A 19874-nucleotide genomic window follows, 5' to 3' on the forward strand; every position below is an offset into this window, starting at 1 on the left:
AACGTACCAAATGATTTAAAAATCTCACAATGAACGACGAAGTTATGGCCAGGACAATCTTGTTACGCCAGCTGACATTTGCCAATCTAATAACCAGTTTTTTCCTTCGGAAAACCTGGTTAAAAAAAGCAAAACTGCAATACCTTAGTTGTATCTGATAACAGTTGCTCTAAATAAAAACAAGAGCACCGCCTTGCGGGTGCAGACCGCTCATCTATTTTCTTTTTAAAGGTGAAGGGACTCTCATTTTCAATCACAAAGGAGGGAGGGGTGGAGTGAAGAGGGGTGTATAGTGTGGGGGCGTGGACATTTATTACATTATCTTCCAAAAATGCGAAAAAAAAATGCAAAAAATGCAAAAAAAAAAATTCGGGGGGGGGGGGGTGGGTGGGGGGGGTGGGGGGGATTCTTGGGTGCGATGGTTGGACGGTATTTCAAACATAAAATAATAAAAATAAATATTTGTGTTTTTTAACCGTTTCAAAAAAAAAATAATTGGGGGGGGGGGGGGGGTATAGTATAGTGTGAGGATGTGGTGGTCATTTGTGTGATCTTAAAAAAAAAAAAATTAGGGGGGGGGGGGGAGGGATTCGGGGGGGAGTGGGTGGGGATTCGTGGGGGGATGGGGGAGGGCACGGGGGATGGTTTGGGTGGAGTCTATTGTGGTATGTCAGGTAAGAGTAGTTTTGTCAAAGTATCAATCAAATCTAATATAAATAAAGAAGTTATGGCATTTTTAGCAAGATTTAATAATTTGACCTTGAGAGTCAAGGTCATTCAAAGGTCAAGGGAAAATTCAACTTGCCAGGTACAGTAACCTCATGATAGCATGAAAGTATTTGAAGTTTGAAAGCAATAGCCTTGATACTTTAGAAGTAAAGTGGATCGAAACACAAAATTTAACCATATAGTCAAAGTTACTAAGTCAAAAAAGGGCCATAATTCCGTAAAAATAACAACCAGAGTTATGCAACTTGTCCTTTTACTGTACCCTTATGATAGTTTGCGAGTGTTCCAAGTATGAAAGCAATATCTATGATAGTTTAGGGGTAAAGTGGACCAAAACACAAAACTTAACAAAATTTTCAATTTTATAAGTATAAAGGGCCCATAATTCCGTCCAAATGCCAGTCAGAGTTACATAACTTTGCCTGCACAGTCCACTTATGATAGTTAATAAGTGTTGCAAGTATTAAAGCAATAGCTTTGATACTGTAGGAATAAAGTGGACCTAAACACAAAACTTAATCAAATTTTCAATTTTCTAAGTATAAAAAGGGAACATAATTCTGTCAAAATGCCAGTCAGAGTTACATTACTTGGCCTGCACAGTCCCCTTATGGTAGTTAGTAAGTGTTGCAAGTATGAAAGCAATAGCTTTGATACTTAAGGAATAAAATGGACCTAAACACAAAACTTAACCAAAATTTTCAATTTTCTAAGTATAAAAATGGCACATAATTCTGTCAAAATGCACACCAGAGTTATCTAACTTTGCCTGCCCAGTCCCCTCATGACAGTAAGTGAGTGTACCAAGTTTGAATGCAATAGCATTGATACTTTCTGAGAAAAGTGGACCTAAACGCAAAACTTAACCGGACGCCGACGCCAACGCTGACGCCCACGCCGACAGCTCATTTTGTTTTTCCAAAAAATAGATGAGCTAAAAAATACCTCTGATAGCAGTCAGTGATGATGTTGTAATGATATGAAGCATGAGTGAACGCCTGTAGAAGGTAGGAGCGATCGTTGAAGGTGTAGCCAATTGTAGCCTCAAATCTCTCGTAACCATGTAGCAGACGACTCAGCAATTCTTTTGACTCTGGGTTCTGATTCACTAGCGGAGACTTGGGGCAGGGGAGAACTCTGCTATCCGGTGGAGAACCCTACAGAATTCAAAGGCAAGAGTGATAAGCTACATGTCTAATGCAATAAAAAGTAGGGTGTTGTAAAATCAGAAGGGGTGGTGGAACAAAGCATCTCAGTCATACAAAGCTTATAAAATACAGGCCCCATGACTGGCATTGAACCTTTTTATTCTTATGCTACAACATATAAATATATGAGCCTCCTTATGTGAAAAGGGAATTAAATGCACGTCGGTAAAGTTTCATCACTGCGCAGTCACACAGGCTAATCAGGGAGGACACTTTCCGCATAGACTGGAATTTTTGTCAAGAACAGTCTTTCATTTAAGGAAAAATTCAATAAAAGCTATAAGTATTGTCCCTTATTAGCCTGTGCAGACTGCACAGGCTAATCTGGTACGACACTTTACGCACATGCTTTTCACCCACTTTTCACAGAGGTTCATATCAAACATACCAATTGATAAATATTGTAGGTTGAAACTTACTTCAAAGTTTTTTTGTATTTAAGAGGTTTGATAAAAAAAACAAGAGTGCCAAACTGTCACAAGATACGCCAGTTCGAAGGTTTTGGACACCATGCTTAATGCTTGAAATGCCCTTAGTGACCTCGAGACCTAGTTATTGACCCAGCATGACCCATATTTGAACTTGACCTAGATATCATTTACATGTAACATCTGACTAAATTTGGTGAAGATCAGATGAAAACTACTTCAATTAGAGAGCAGATACCATGCTTAATCCTTGAAATGCACTAAGTGACCCCGTGACCTAGTTTTTGACCCAGCATGACCCATATTTAAACTTGACCTACATATCATCTAGACACAACTTCTGACCAAATTTGGTGAAGATTGGGTGAAAACTACTTCAATAAGAGAGCGGACACCATGCTAAATGCTTGAAATGCACTTAGTGACCCTGTGACCTAGTTTTTAACCCGGCATGACCCATATTCGAACTTGACCTAGATATTGTCTAGACACAACTTCTGACCAAGTTTGGTGAAGATTGGATGAAAACTATTTAAATTTGAGAGCGGACACTGCTGTGGTCGCCGCCCGCCCACCAAGGGTGAAACTATAATACGTCCCGTTTTTAAAAACGGGCGTATACAAATGAGAAAAAGATTTGCTAATTTTTCTAGTAATATTTGTGATATTTCTACCAAAACAAGGGCTGTTTGTAAAACATGCATGCCCCCGATATGGGCTGTCAGTTGTAGTGGCAGCCATTGTGTGAATATGGTTTTTGTCACTGTGACCTTGACCTTTGAGCTAGTGTCCTGAAAATCAATAGGGGTCATCTGCCAGTCATGATCAATCTACCTATGAAGTTTCATGATCCTAGGCCTAAGCGTTCTTGAGTTATCATCCGGAAACCATCTGGTAGACGGACCTACCGACCGACATGTGCAAAACAATATACCCCCTCTTCTTAGAAGGGGGGCATAAAAATGAATGAGGTATTACAAGTTTGTTTTTTATTTTCATAAACATCACACATCTTATGCATTTTCTACAGTCCCTATAGTAAGCTCACAATACAGTATCCAGCCCTATGGCTTTTGATGTTGACGTCAACTAAATACCTTATGGTTGCTGAGACAAGTTTCACTCTTAATCCTTCTCAAAGTACAATCCGTTTTACACTATAAACTTTTTATATTTCTCAATCCATGAGGATATGAAACAATAACTGATAGGATGTTTGAAATTTGGCTATGATGCTATAAAAAGCTACCTGTTGTCAAATGAATGTCCAAAATGTAATCATTATCACAGACAAAAGCACAAAGTCAAATGGATGAGATAGAGACTGGGAAAGACAGATGAGATAGAGACTGGGAATGACAAATGAGATAGAGACAGGGAATGACAGATGAAATAGAGACTGGGAATGACAGATGAGATAAGAGACTGGGAATGACAGGTGAGATAGAGACTGGGAATGACAGGTGAGATAGAGACTGGGAATGACAGATGAGATAGAGACTGGGAATGACGGATGACAAAGAGACTGGGAATGACAGATGAGATAGAGACTGGGAAAGACAGATGAGATAGAGACTGGGAATGACAGATGAGATAGAGACTGGGAATGACAGATGAAATAGAGACTGGGAATGACAGATGAGATAGAGACTGGGAATGACAGGTGAGATAGAGACTGGGAATGACAGGTGAGATAAGACTGGGAATGACAGATGAGATAGAGACAGGGAATGACGGATGAGATAGAGACTGGGAATGACAGATGAGATAGAGACTGGGAATGACAGATGAGATAGAGACTGGGAATGACAGATGAGATAGAGACTGGGAATGACAGATGAGATAGAGACTGGGAATGACAGATGAGATAGAGACTGGGAATGACAGATGAGATATAGACTGGGAATGACAAATGAGATAGAGACTGGGAATGACAGATGAGATAGAGACTGGGAATGACAGATGAGATAGAGACGTGGAATGACAGATGAGACAGAGACTGGGAATGACAGATGAGATAGAGACTGGGAATGACAGATGAGATAGAGACTGGGAATGACAAGTGAGATAGAGACTGGGAATGACAGATGAGATAGAGACTGGGAATGACAGATGAGATAGAGACGTGGAATGACAGATGAGATAGAGACTGGGAATGACAGATGAGATAGAGACGTGGAATGACAGATGAGATAGAGACTGGGAATGACAGATGAGATAGAGACTGGGAATGACAGGTGAGATAGAGACTGGGAATGACAGGTGAGATAGAGACTGGGAATGACAGATGAGATAGAGACGTGGAATGACAGATGAAATAGAGACTGGGAATGACAGATGAGGAAGAGACGTGGAATGACAGATGAGATAGAGACGTGGAATGACAGATGAGATAGAGACTGGGAATGACAGATGAGATAGAGACTGGGAATGACAGGTGAGATAGAGACTGGGAATGACAGATGAGATAGAGACTGGGAATGACAGATGAGATAGAGACTGGGAATGACAGATGAGATAGAGACTGGGAATGACAGATGAGATAGAGACTGGGAATGACAGATGAGATAGAGACTGGGAATGACAGATGAGGTAGAGACTGGGAATGACAGATGAGATAGAGACTGGGAATGACAGGTGAGATAGAGACTGGGAATGACAGATGAGGTAGAGACTGGAAATGACAGATGAGATAGAGACTGGGAATGACAGAGGTGTTTAGTTACGATCCTTTCTATGAGTTATCTGCTTTGAAAGTTCCATTTCCAATTGCTTGTGATTTTGTGCTTACATCTTGTGCATAAACTCTTTGTCCGTTCTGATGCCTGTGTACTGGGTATATGTTCAAAATCGTACCACAAATGAAGAAATTTGTTGCTTCAATTTGTCTTGTCACACAAATATAAAAGATCTTTTATGACAGCCAAAGATGATGACTTAATTGTTACTGGAAGGCCACGCAATCGTCATTAGCAAATTTGTCCACCATTCTTTAAAGCGATTGAAACCCTTCTTTCCAGCACAATCCCCATACACATTTAATACAATATTATGCAATTTTAATTCTTGAAATCCACTTTGCATACAATGTTTGATGGTCAATTTTTTTATTGATGTTAGTTAATGCATTCTTGCTTTCGAGACAGACTAAAGGAAGAAATTGTCAATATTTGCTCCAGCATGATGATAAATATTGGCAAAAGTTAACACGATACAATTGTTTTTGGTATTGTGTAAAACGGGTTAACCAGACACCAAAAATAACATAGAATTTAGGGAATACCATGACATTTTTGGCAAAATCTACCAAGATGAGGCTGCCACAGAGACCATAATTATTAAACTTATACTGATCAAGTTTTTATTAAACTTATACTGATAAAGTTATGGATATTTTTACTCATATAGAATATATTATACGCCACTTCACTATTTGCGCATCATGTTAATAATATTTTTTCAACACAATGGGAGTCGAAGTTATGGTTATTTTTACTCATATAGAATATAGAGGATATTTGTTGGATTCGATGGAATATCGATTTTATTTCACGAGTAATCATATAAAATAATATATGTATTTTTTATGATCACGAGTGAATTAAAATCTATATTCCATTGAATCCAACAAATTTTCTTTTATTTTTTTGCTTTTTAACCATTTATTTACATTGTAAAATAGTTTGACTGGATAATTTCGCTGGATGTATGACGTCATTTCATCGAAATAATGACATCATTTCGAGGTAAAACAGTGAAAAATATAACTATTTTTCACTGTTATTTTTCACTATTTAAAAGAGTAAAATACCAGTTTTATTTCACTGATATTTCTCTATAAAGCACGGGAAAGCATATAATGAGCTATTTTGTAATTTCCTTTCATCAAAATACAATGGGAAAAATAGAATGCGAAGAACCTTTTTTTTGGTTTCTTTTTTATCACACCTGTAACAAAGAACTCTGGAGCATAATGATTAACAAATTAGTGATAATTCATAAGAATATGGATTTTTCTAGCAGATAATTGTTCATTCAAATACATTGCTAATTTTAGTTTTATGGTATGCACAAGAAAATGCCCATGACAACTACAAAACAAATGAACAAGATCATTCACCTATTTTTAACAATACAAGTATGATCCTCACTCTGGAAAAAAGGGGTTTAATGCATGTGCATAAATTTTTGTCCTCAATAAGCCCGTTTGGCTAAAAGGGACAACACTTTCTGCCTAATTTGTATTTTTGTTTGAAAGAGATTCCATATAAATGAAAAATTCAATAACAGCCGAAAGAGTCATCCCTGCGGAATGCACAAGCTAATCTGGGAGGACACCTCACAAAAATGCATTAAAAGCAGATTTCAAGAGCGAGGGTCATATACAAATAAACAAACAATTACAGTTTTTCAATATACTCCACAATATTTACCCCATGTTCAGTGTTCCACTTGAGCCTCTCCTTGGGGAGAACCTTCAATCCCATCCAAGCCATGAACCTCAAGGCGGCCATCTTGTCACATGATGTCAGGTAGCAGCCAATCAGGGCTTCCACACCGTCCGCAATACTCTTGTCAGGCAGGCAGTGGTGTAACTGGAGACAGTAGGGCAGCATGTATTGAGAGCTTTCCGCTGATAATTCATCTTTTTCAAACTCTTCGTCTTTAGCTTTCGCGATTTGATCAGCCTCTTCAAGTTCCGACTGAAACTTGTCCTTTGACAATATTTGACCCTTTTCGAATTCTTCATCTTTAACTTCCAAGATCTGATCAGCCTCTTTAAGTTCCGACTGAAACTTGTCCTTGTCTCGATAAACGAAATCTGCGATGTTATTTGAATTGTTTGAGCTTGTGTCATTTGCAGTATTTGTAGTATATGTATCAGAAACAGACACACAATTACTCAAATAAGTGGAGACGGGATTGACAAATACTTTAGGCACGGGTCCTTTTCTTTTGTCATCATTTATTACATATCCAGGCGGGAGCCAGTTTTCGTAGGGTTCAAACTTAGTGGAGATCATGCACTCTGCAAGGCCCTTGCGCTTTCCCAGCCTGTACAGGTTGTAGTTGCTCACCTGCTTGCTGCGAAGGTAGCTCAGTTTTCCTTCGTGGATGCCAGGATAGGAGCAGTACAAGTACACTGTGATCGCATATTTCAGGAAGGAGTCTCCAATGGTCTCGAGGCGCTCGAGACTGAAAAAATCATTTGCATTTGACATGGTAAGAGCTTGCAGTATCTCACAGGGGCTGGGGCCTATAAATGTGGAGAGATCCATGTCTTGATCGAGGGAGATCAGAGGCTCTGGGCATTCATTACTATTGGCAACAGCCTGCTGTTTTTCTTCTTCTGTCATAAACACGCCAACATTCTCAAATACATCTTTGTTTTTTTCTTTACTATTGGCAACAGCTTGCAGTTTTTCTTCTTCTGTCCTAAATGCCCCGACATTATGAAAAACATCATAGTCCTTTTCAGTATCAAGTGATTTCTTGGAATGGTTACAATCCTCAATTGTGGGATGTTTTCCATTTTCTGTGCTTTTGTTATCTAACCTGCTTTGCACATCAGTACTTAAATCCTGGTGACCATCCATTTGCTGTATGTCCTTTTTGTGATTGACAAAACCTTCATCTTTGATATTGTCTCTGGGCTCAGTTGTGCTTTCTTCCCTCACACCATTACAGTATGAAGTCTGCTCAAAGAGATTGCTGTTGTTAGAGTCTTGTCCATTCATCATACAAGGCCTGTGGCTTTCTTCATCTACACAATTTCCATTTGATAAAATATATTTGTCTTTCGAATCTGGCCTTTTTTGTGTCACATTCTTATTTTTTAACTGTTTTGGCACACATGGATCACACTCTGAATTGCACAAATTATCACTTATATCCTTAATTGTTAATCTATTTACGTTTTTTGATAGATTTTCAACAGTAACCTTATCTATTCTTGATTTCTGCATGTTCTCTTTTTCACTGGAAGGGCAAGAAATGTGTTCAATAAACTTCTCCCCTAAAGGTTTGCCTGTGTCTAATTCTTTCTCATGAAATTCATTCTCTGATATTTTACCATCATTAGAATTCACCATGCTGGATCCTTCATCAGAGCAAATTCTATCTTTTTCACAAGTATCTTCAAGCATATCTTCATTGATGGCTATCGTTTCAGCTGTATTAACTACACTCTCGGTCTCTTTCTCCTCTTTCACATTCCGTAAATTTTCAGGGCTGGTGTCAATGCCAAAATCCAACTTTGTAAACCTAAACCCAGATGGAAGCTCTTCAATTCCAATTTTTGTCTCCTTTGCAACAAGCTTTCGAATTTCCTCAGCAAGCAGAAGATAATTCAACCGATACAAAATTGCTGGCAAGCAGACGGCCTTTCTCCACAGGGAAGCGAGAAACACGTGAACATCACAAAGTTCAGGAACCAGTATCTGTTTCTGCTGTAGATTTTCCCGCCGCGCTTTCTTTGTCTCAGCGCTTGTTGTAGGCAGAGGAACACCCTTTTGGTTCATGTAGCGTGGAATGAGGAGGTTGAGTCGAGCAGATGTGTGGTCCACATCGAGTAGCGGCTGATCCAGATTGGAAATAGCCAGCCCGTACTTAGCTGCATAGTACTCTGCAAAAGTTTTGTAGAGTTCGGGCGAAGGGAAGGGAGAACAGGGATTGAGATCAAACCGGATTTCTGCCACGTAGAAATATTGTGGCTGGTCAATGTTCCTATAAGCCGGCATTACTACAGCATCCTCGAAGTCTTCTGCCTTGAATTCAAACGTGTATTCTTCATTCTGTGTAGGGCTTCTATTGGGCTTTGAGTTGACGACCCTGTCTGTAAAGTTCCAGTCTATACCCAGGTCATCAGTGGGATCTGTTAGTCAAACAACAGAAAATGGGAATTCAAGCCATAAGTTATAGTGTTCGAAAAGTTTAACAACTTTTAAATCATGGAATTTTTAGATGATTTTTCTACCAATGACCTCAAGATAGCAAAAAGTATTTCAAACCTAAATGCAGAAGGATTTTTTGTAAAAGTGTGTGTGTGTTTTTCAAACAGGTCAACAGATCTGAAGTAAATCAAACCTACTAGTAGACTAGTAATAACAGGAATATTAAGGAATAATTAAGTAGTGAAACTAATAAAAAACTCACCAAATAATCATTGATAATTATGAGATAAATTTATCCTTTTTTACTGGCATAAACATCTCAACAAAGATTTAAATCTGAAGAGCTAGGTAATTCTTTGTGCTGTTTTGGCTAGTGATTCATTTACTAAAACTAATCAAATTATGAGAATCAGAAAACTAACCATGGTTTTCGCTTAATTGATGGTAAAGTTTGTAAACAATGAGGCCCAGAATGGTCAGGTGGAGAAACTGTAACTTAGCAAAAGATCTAAAGATTAAAGCACTGGAATTTATAATAGTTCAACTAAACTCTTCATTTGTATATAGATCCAGCAAAGTTAAGAACTATTTGTAAAATGAGTTTGACATCAAAAGGGACAAAATCAGCCAAAAGGAGGAACAATCACAACCTGGCATTACCAGACTAATTTGGGACAATCCTTTCTGCTTTCATGGATCTTTTGGTTAAAAGGTCTCTTTTAAGTGAAAATCCAGTCTAGTTGGAAACTGTTGTCCCTGATCAGGCCGGGCAGACTGTACAAGGACAAAACTTTACACAGATAGATTAAGCCCAATGTTCCAAGAACCAGCTAATATTTTGCTCACAATCGTTTCCCACATAAAAAAATGTTACCTTCTCTATTGAGGGGTACCACCAGGTAGCCGACCGGACTTGCAGACGGGATGTAATCCATGGGTTCTTTCTCGAGACGCAGGACGTTGGAGAAGATGAACTGGTGAAATGTCTGCAGCTTTGTCAGCTCCTTTGGACAGAGGTGTAGCCTGCTCGTCAACAAATCCACAGAAACCGTGACCTCTCCAGAGCGGGTAAAAACTGGGAACATCGGCACCTGAAAAGCCAAACCTCTATAATAAGAGGAGTCTCATTCTGGGAAAACAGGGCTTAATGCATGAGTTAAGTGTCGTCCCAGATGAACCGGTGCTATCTGCACAGGCTAATAAGGAATGACACTTCCCCTTTTATGGTATTTTTTGCTTAAAGAAAGTCCATCCTAAGTGAAAATACAGTTTAGGTGGAAAATGTTGTCCCTGATAAACCTGTGTGGACTGCCCAGGCTTATCTGGGCCTACACTTTACCCACGAATATTAAGCCCAGTGTTTTCTGAATGCAGCTATGTTATGTTTTTACAATAATTTTGTATAAAGTCAATATTAATACTATTAAATGTATAATTATTTCATGAATGTTAAGCATACAGTACTTTGGGAGGACCAATAGCCAAAGGAAATAACCCCATAAATCTATCTAATATGATTAATACAAAGTTAAGTGAAATTAAACTACAACTGAATCAAGGTTAGTGTCTCTTCTTTTGATTTCATTAAGTTCCTTAATGTTATGACGTAGAGTCAATTAATTATTTTTGCCAGACATGAGGCCCCTAATTTTCACCATAATTAATGAGTGCTCATAAATGGAAATCCCCAGCAAAGTAAGACATTACAAATGTAAACAAAAGAAAGTAAATGCTGTATTTATATATATACTTATCAGAAATAGTTAGAAATTTAAATCACTTAAGTATGTCTGCACAGGCTAGCTGGGAACCGCACTTTATGCATATGTGTTAAAGCAGCTTTATCCAGAGTGATGCTCCAATGTACCTTGTAGATGTATCATTGAGTGTTCTAAGAGTTGATAAAAAAACAAATTGATTCACATGGCACAACTTGTAAATGATTTCTAAGCCTGACTTTAAGTCTTATCTCCATTAAACTCTACCAAAATACTGTTGTCTGCCTCATTCAGAGAAAACTCGGCTTAGTGCATGTGCGCAAAGTGTCGTACCTAATGAGCCTGTGAAGTCTGCCCAGGCTAATTTGGGATGACACTCTCTGCCTAGAGTGGATTTTCAGCTAAGAAAAGACTTCCTTTGACACAAAATAACAAACAAGCGGAGACTGTCAACACTTAATGCACATGTATTTATCCCGAACAAGGCTCAGATTCTCTACGTTCTTACCAAGGGAATGGGTTTTGCCGTGATGATACCGAATGATCGTGTAGTCTCCTCTGGGGCATAAATCTTTCTTCCGCGGGTGTTCTGATCCTCCGTGATTGGTCCAGTCAGTACCATGGTGACCACGTACAGGTGGCTGGGTACCCCCGCCTCGGGCAGCGTCTGCTGCAGAGCTGTGGCCGTCTGCAGATAACATCATGCAAATGAGCCGCGCAATGGGAAAACAGGGCTTTATGCTTGTGCATAAAGTGAGGTCCAATATTAGGCTTATAATGAACGACACTTTCCCCCCAGACTGGACTTTAAAAAAAAAAATACTTCCTTTTAAGGAAGAATTCCATAAAAGCGTAAAGTGTTGTTGCTGATAAGTCTGTGTAGACTGCACAGGCTAATATCCGATGACATTTTATGCACATGCATAAGGCCCAGTTTACATGAAGATCACTCACCCTAATGCAGTACAAGAAAATCATGTACCCTAATGCAGTACAAGAAAATCACGTACCCTAATGCAGTACAAGAAAATCACGTACCCTCCTGCAGTTCAAGACAATTACTCACTCTTATGCAGTAAAATAAAATCCCATACCTCTGGCAGTAAAATTAATCATTTACCCTCTTGCAGTACAAAAAATCACTTGTTTTCTTCCAGTACAAGCAAAAACCTAACCATTTTGAAGGACAAAAAAAATTACCCTCTGGCAGTACAAGAACATCACTTACCCTCTAGCAGTACAAGAAAATCACTTACCCTCTTGCTTTATAAGAAAATCACTTACCCTCTAGCAGTACAAGAAAATCACTCAACCTCTTGCAGTACAAGAAAATCAATTACTAGTATCCTCTTGGATCACTCACCCTCTTGCAGTAGTACTGCTTCCTTTTGGTGGTGCCAGGTCGGGCCTCCCCAGGGAAGTCTTCCTCCTCTTCCACCTCCTCCTCCTCCTCAGCCTCCCCCTCTCCTTCAAGCATCTCCTTCCCCACTGGCATCAGGTTCACATCCAGCTCTCCTGTAACGTTACATGAACATACATGTACAAAGTAAATATTATTTTTCGTTAATTTAACTTGTATCTTTTCTCAAGACTTATTCTGCTTTTTACCAAAAGCAGGAGGCTACATTTGTACAATACATTTTATTTGGCTACAAAGAATACAATTGTGCATTATTTTAAGACAGATACAAGCAACGTACAGACATGCACTGTTTTGAAGGGTGTCATTTTAAGAAAATCATTTTTATGTATTATCTTAAGATGTTCACTATAAGTTACCTTGCTGAAAGAGGATTTCACACGCCTCCACAGCTACAGCTTGCTTGGCTTTCCTTACAGTTGGCATAGGTGTTCCCTATAAAATTGAAACAAGAAATATCTTTTAAAAGATTTACGGCGTTGATGTTGTAATGTTTGTGACCAGTGAAAGGAGATGGAATGAAGCAACCATGTATTTTAATGAAGGTAGCGAGTGATAATAAGAAACATATTTACACTAATAAACGCAAATATGGATTATAATAAATCAAAGACAGATATATTTCCAACACCTATATATTTCCTTAGTATTGTGGGCTACCGCCCCAAAACCCCCCCAATTACTCTACCGGTTAAGTGCAATCTAGCCTGTTTTTGTAGTGGTTAGTGTGGCTGCTACGGCATGTAAACAATAGATTCTTTTAATTGTAGAGACATGTGATTCATACTATACTGCTTCGTAAACTAAGGAGAAACGTTTCAATATAATGTTTAGAGGATGTTTTGTATCATGACAGTTTTTAATTTATTGTAATTTATTCAGTTCAAATGATATGCATCCAATGTTTTAGTCTGGGAACCAGACTACCAATGTTTACGGTGATTTTTGTATTATTAGCCAATGCACAATTCGGGTTTATTCATTTCGGACGTATCATGAATGAAGGTCATCTAAGGTCAAAAGTGACGTTAAACAGCTACGCCGAAAAATGAACCTTGTTCTTGAAAAACTTGGCTTAAAGGGATCTTTTCACGCTTTGGTAAATTGACAAAATTGAAAAAAGTTGTTTCAGATTCGCAAATTTTCGTTTTAGTTATGATATTTGTGAGGAAACAGTAATACTGAACATTTACCATGGTCTAATATAGCCATTATATGCATCTTTTGACGATTTTAAAACCTAAAAATTATAAAGCGTTGCAACGCGAAACGATTGAATAATTTGGAGAGTTCTGTTTTTGTCGTTAAATTTTAGTGAAACTACGAAGATTGCTTATATAAGGTATAAAATACGTCAGTTATGTGTACTCGGCGGAATAGCTCAGTAGGCTAAAGCGTTTTTACTTCAGGACTCTGGCAGGACTCCAGGGGTCACTGGTTCGAAACCTGCTCCGGGCAATGTTCTTTTCCTTTTTTTAATTTTATTCTTGATTTTTTACTGGAGCTTTTACGATCCAATGTTTACAATTATCAATATTAAGCATATAATGAATAAGTTAAAAAAATGCCAAAAAAGGCCCCTTTAAAGCATGTTCCTAAAATGTCATTCCAGATCAGCCTGTGAAGTCTACCCAGGATAATCACAGCACAAACTTTTCGCATAAACTGGCTTTTTGTATGTCAATGAAAAATTCAATAAAAATGGGAAAAGTGTCATTCCTGATTAGCCTGTGTGGACTGTGCAGTCAAATCAAGGATGACACTTTAAGGCCTTTTCCTGGCCATTTTGGCAAATAATACAATTTCGGGATTTTGAATTTTTTTCGAGCAAAACCTTCACTTATTTGGGAAAAACTAATGTAATATAATTTTTTATAATAATTCAAATAAGAAGAACAAAATTGTATTTATAATAGTTACATGTAATTAAAATTATTTTTTTAGAATTTCTCTTTTTCAATTGGGAATTTGTTTTACGATTTCCGTGTAGATACGCCGGGAAAGGCCTGACTTTACACACATGCTTTAAGCCCAGTTTTTCCAGAAAGAGGCACAAATAGTGATAAGTACTTTCATACACACAATATTTATGTCAGGTAGTTTGACATTTATCATGAAAAATTACTAAATAATTAAAACTCAAGTTAATAACAAGAGCACCGCCTTGCGGGTGCAGACCGCTCATCTATTTTCTTTTTAAAGGTGAAGGGACTCTCATTTTCAATCACAAAGGAGGGAGGAGTGGAGTGAAGAGGGGTGTATAGTGTGGGGTTGTGGACATTTATTACATTATCTTCCAAAAAAGCGAAAAAAAAAAAAAAAAAAATCGGGGGGGGGGGGGGGTATAGTGTGAGGGTGTGGTGATAATTTGTGAGATGATCTTAAAAAAAAAAAAAAAAAAAAAAAAATCAAAAAAAAATTTGGGGGGGGGGGGGGTGGGGGGTGGGGTGGGGGTATAGTGTGAGGGTGTGGTGGTCATTTGTGAGATGATCTTATAAAAAAAAAAAAAAAAAAAAAAAAAATTAGGGGGGGGGGGAGGGGGGAAGGGGGGGGGAGGGCACGGGGGATGGTTTGGGTGAAGTCTATTGTGGTATGTCAGGTAAGAGTAGTTTCATCAAAGTATCAATCAAATCTAATCATAAATAAAGAAGTTATGGCAATTTTAGCAAAATTTAATAATTTGACCTTGAGAGTCAAGGTCATTCAAAGGTCAAAGTAAAATTCAAGTTGCCAGGTACAGTAACCTCATGATAGCATGTAAGTATTTGAAGTTTGAAAGCAATAGCCTTGATACTTCGAGTGGATCGAAACACAAAATTTAACCATATATTAAAAGTTACTAAGTCAAAAAAGGGCCATAATTCCGTAACAATGACAACCAGAGTTATGCAACTTGTCCTTTTACTGTACCCTTATGATAGTTTGTGAGTGTTCCAAGTATGAAAGCAATATCTATGATACTTTAGGGGTAAAGTGACCAAAACATAAATCTTAACCAAATTTTCAATTTTCTAAGTATAAAGGGCCCATAATTCCGTCCAAATGCCAGTCAGAGTTACATAACTTTGCCTGCACCGTCCCCTTATGATAGTTCATAAATCTTGCAAGTATGAAAGCAATAGCTTTGATACTGTAGGAATAAAGTGGACCTAAACACAAAACTTAATCAAATTTTCAATTTTCTAAGTATAAAAAGGGCACATAATTCTGTCAAAATGCCAGTCAGAGTTACATTACTTTGCCTGCACAGTCCCCTTATGATAGTTAGTAAGTGTTGCAAGTATGAAAGCAATAGCTTTGATGCTTAAGGAATAAAATGGACCTAAACACAAAACTTAACCAAAATTGTCAATTTTCTAAGTATAAAAAGGGCACATAATTCTGTCAAAATGCATGCCAGAGTTATCTAACTTTGCCTGCCCAGTCCCCTCATGATAGTAAGTAAGTGTACCAAGTTTGAATGCAATAGCATTGATACTTACTGAGAAAAGTGGAACTAAACGCAAAACTTAACCAAAATTTGCAATTTTTTAAGTATAAAAAGGGCACATAATTCTGTCAAAATGCACGCCAGAGTTATCTAACTTTGCCTGCCTAGTCCCCTCATGATAGTAAGTAAGTGTACCAAGTTTGAATGCAATAGCATTGATACTTTCTGAGAAAAGTGGACCTAAACGCAAAACTTAACCGGACGCCGACGCCAACGCCAACGCCAACGCCGACGCCGACGCCAAGGTGATGACAATAGCTCATAAATTTTTTTCAAAAAATAGATGAGCTAAAAAACTATAAGACACTTTTTTGTCTTTTTAATGGAGATGTCTTTAACAGTTTTTTTACTACACAATGTTGCATGCATTTTTTTACCCTTAAGTTAACAAAACTTATTGGATTTTGCATTAACAATTTTATTGGAAATGGACAACTGAAGTTAGAAATTTCCCTTGTGTGAAGAAGGCAAAACTCTAAGAGTTCAACTCAAGGCACATGCAACATACCTGAATTTCCTGTTTGATAGGGGAGTTAATTGGTAGACGGAGCATGGCCACATACAGAGTTGAATCCCCTTCCTTCACTTTGTGAATGTTGCACCGTGGGGTGAGATGAGTGAAGGCATCACTTGGAAGTTTAGCACAGTATCTGCAATATGAATACAGAGAATGATCACTTGGAAGTTTAGCACAGTATCTGCAATATGAATACAGAGAGGTATCACTTGAATACGCTGGCATAGAGGTGACATTCACTTTTTTTTTTAATTGCTCTCCTCTTTTTTCTATCTCGTGGCCACGAGTTAGCTATGTCGTGGCCACGAGATAGAAAAAAGAGGAGTGCAAAACTAAATAAAAGCGGCGTACAATTAAAAAAAGAGCGGTGTTTCTCTTTTTTTAAATTGCTCTCCTCTTTTTTTCTATCTCATGGCCACGAGTTAGCTATGTCGAGGCCGCAAGATAGAAAAAAGTGGAGTGCAAAACTAAATAAAAGGGGCGTACAATTAAAAAAAGAGCAGTGCAGTAAATAAAGGCAGAGTGCATTAAACGAAAGGGGAGAGACTTTGCACTATCTCGAGATCCCGAGTTAGTCAGCCAATCAAACTTTGCGTTACATGTGTAAATATTCTGTACCCATATATATAGCTGGTTAAAGCAGGCAAGGCTCTGATATAACATATTAGTACTACTATTACTGCTACTACTACTGCTGCTGTTGTTGTTGTTGCCGTTGCTACTACTACTACTACTACTACTTCTACTACTACTACTACTACTACTACTACTACTATTACTAGTAGTACTAGTAGTAGTAGTAGTAGTAGTAGTAGTAGTAGTAGTAGTAGTAGTAGTAGTAGTAGTAGTAGTTGCTGTTGTTGTTGTTAAGTTATATCAGAGCCTTGCCTGCTTTGACCAGCTATATATATGCGTACATAATATTTACACATGTTACGCAAAATTTGATTGGCTGACTAACTCGGGATCTCAAGATAGCGAAAATGCACTCTGCCTTTATTTACTGCACCGCTCTTTTTTTAATTGCACTCCGCTTTTATTTAGTTGTGCACTCCTCTTTTTTGTATCTCGTGGCCACGACATAGCTAACTTGAGGCCACGAGATAGAAAAAAGTGGAGAGCAATTTTAAAAAATAGAAGTGAATGTCACCTCTATGCCACCGTACTTGAAAGTATGGCACAGTATCTGCAATATGAATACAGTGAGTTATCACTTGAAAGTATGGCACAATATCTGCAATACAAATACAGATAGGTATCACTTGGAAGTTTAGCACAGTATCTGCAATATGAATACAGTGAGTTATCACATGCAAGTATGGCACAGTATCTGCAATATGAATACAGCACCACTTGAAAGTTTAGCACAGTATCTACAATAAAAAAAAAGTTATTGAACTTAGTCTGATTGGAAGTAGAGAACAGAATTAGAGAAGTACATGTTTGAATAAACAAGAGGGCCATGATGGCCCTAAATCACTCACCTGACTAACCTTGCTACATCAACTTAAATTCTATCAGACTATGGCTCGCTATATCATGAAGTACAAATGGGCCAAATTTCAGGACCATAGCAAAAAAACAAGATGGCCTTAGATCGCTCATCTGTGGAAAACTGGTATAATACATGAACAGGAGCTCCTACAAGCTCTTTATAATTTTGATTCAAGATGGCTCATATTCAAATGAAACCTGATCACATCATATCAATCATATGGCTATACTCGAATCGACATTCTAGAACACAAACAGATAATTATGACCTCTTGACTGTGTTTTGACCCCAGTTGTTTCGTGTGCAATCCAAATTAAGACGAAAGACAGACAACACCAGGAAATGTGATAGCTAGTCGAGCTTGGTCAGTTAATGTTACAAGACAACTAATGGTGTAATATTATACACAGATGGATGGACATTTGCAAACAAGTATGCTTTTTAGTGTAAATGTGAATCAATTAAATGTCAGGATATTGGCTGAAATAGACACATATATTTTTGTAGTAATCTTGATAGCAGTGGTCAATAAATATCATGCATTGGGTCAGTAAATAAAAGTAAGCATCTGAAATTAAATGTTTTTATTAACTTCACATGTATAAATTAAAATCATTAGACGAGAAAACAATGCATGTCTAGAACAGAACATTTCTATCAGAGACTAATTAACAATACTGAAGATAGTTATCTATTTTTTATCATTGGGTCCCTGAAGCATATTTTTACCACAAGGTTAGGAAAGTAAATTTAAAAAAGTTGTTATATAGACATGTTTTGATATGTTCTGTTTGTTTTTTAAGAAGTGTAAATGGAGTTTTTTAAGAAGTGTAAATGGAATTTGTTATACATTAAAATGATTAAATGTTATGTGCAATAAATAAATGGGTCAAAGACAGAAATGGCCAGATTTCATTTATTAAAAGTAAGTCCATGGGCCGCCTGTGAAAAGGAGAGACGTGTACATGCCATTATGAGAAATCCAAACTAAAAACCAAATATGAAATCATTCACTTCAGTAGATTCAGAGAAAAGTGTAATGAAAAATTGCTCACTTTCCAACACAGAAAAATGTGTAAATCCGCTCGTATAACAGGAAATAGTTGTACGGTAACTGTTAAATGGGGATGCACAGTACAAGACATCATAATAAAACCAAAAACATACATTTGAATCCAACTGGCAAGTTAAATACAGTAACTTAAATATTTAAGTAAATGAGGCGCGCTCTGGGAAAACTGGGCTTTATTCATGTGCATAAAGTGTTTTCCCAGATTAGCTGGTGCAGTCCACACAGGCTAATAAGGGATGACACTGTCCACTTATATATAAAAAATGTGTCTTGAGAAAGTATTTCCTTAACAAACATCCAGTGTAGGCAAAAGGTTTTGTATCTGATTAGCCTGTGGCGACTGCACAGGATAGTCTGGGAAGACACCTTACGCAGATCAAATGTCAACTACAACTATAACACATATACTACCTATTAACAAGCATGATTGCATTGTCTTCAGAGGCACAGATTTTGCTGTCTCCAGTCTGTGGAAAGAATGGCTTGATGTGTGAATCACACTGGGTAGATTCAGATGGGACTTCCACGCCTTCTTCTGCCACTTCACACTGTCTATGAGCCAGCACCTAACATGTGTTAATTTGACTTTAATTAGGAAATATGTGTTATCCTATAAAAAACAAAAAAAAAACTTAAAAATAGAGAATAAACGTATTTTAAATTTTGTATAAATTAATGTTCAACTTATACAGCTGGATAGGAAATTGAACTACATGTTCCTTTTTTTAATCATTAATAATTATTTTTTTAAACCTTCAATTGAGAATTGTGTGCTCGAAATTTGAAAAAAATCACTAACTACACGTTAATATAATCTAGCTAAGAGCACGGCTAGATTGTTGTGTATGTCTGCCTTAGAAAATCAACATTCATTACAATATGTGTAACAACCTTAATTTTTGTA

At 37.6% G+C, this 19874-nt stretch overlaps 1 protein-coding gene across 1 annotated transcript in view; it reads right to left on the bottom strand.

Moving 5' to 3' along the window:
- Window positions 1-19874, bottom strand: part of LOC127873210 (endoribonuclease Dicer-like) — a 51292-nt gene that overhangs the window by 17557 nt on the left and 13861 nt on the right. The window contains exons 7-14 of the mRNA XM_052416968.1: window positions 19382-19536; window positions 16395-16536; window positions 12756-12831; window positions 12340-12491; window positions 11485-11664; window positions 10133-10349; window positions 6799-9239; window positions 1675-1886 (exon numbers count right to left, since the gene is read on the bottom strand). Coding sequence (XP_052272928.1) covers window positions 1675-1886; window positions 6799-9239; window positions 10133-10349; window positions 11485-11664; window positions 12340-12491; window positions 12756-12831; window positions 16395-16536; window positions 19382-19536 — 3575 coding nt within the window. The remainder of the gene's footprint in view (window positions 1-1674; window positions 1887-6798; window positions 9240-10132; window positions 10350-11484; window positions 11665-12339; window positions 12492-12755; window positions 12832-16394; window positions 16537-19381; window positions 19537-19874) is intronic.

Source organism: Dreissena polymorpha, chromosome 3 (genome assembly GCF_020536995.1).
Source record: "Dreissena polymorpha isolate Duluth1 chromosome 3, UMN_Dpol_1.0, whole genome shotgun sequence".
Taxonomy (NCBI): Eukaryota; Metazoa; Mollusca; class Bivalvia; order Myida; family Dreissenidae; genus Dreissena; species Dreissena polymorpha.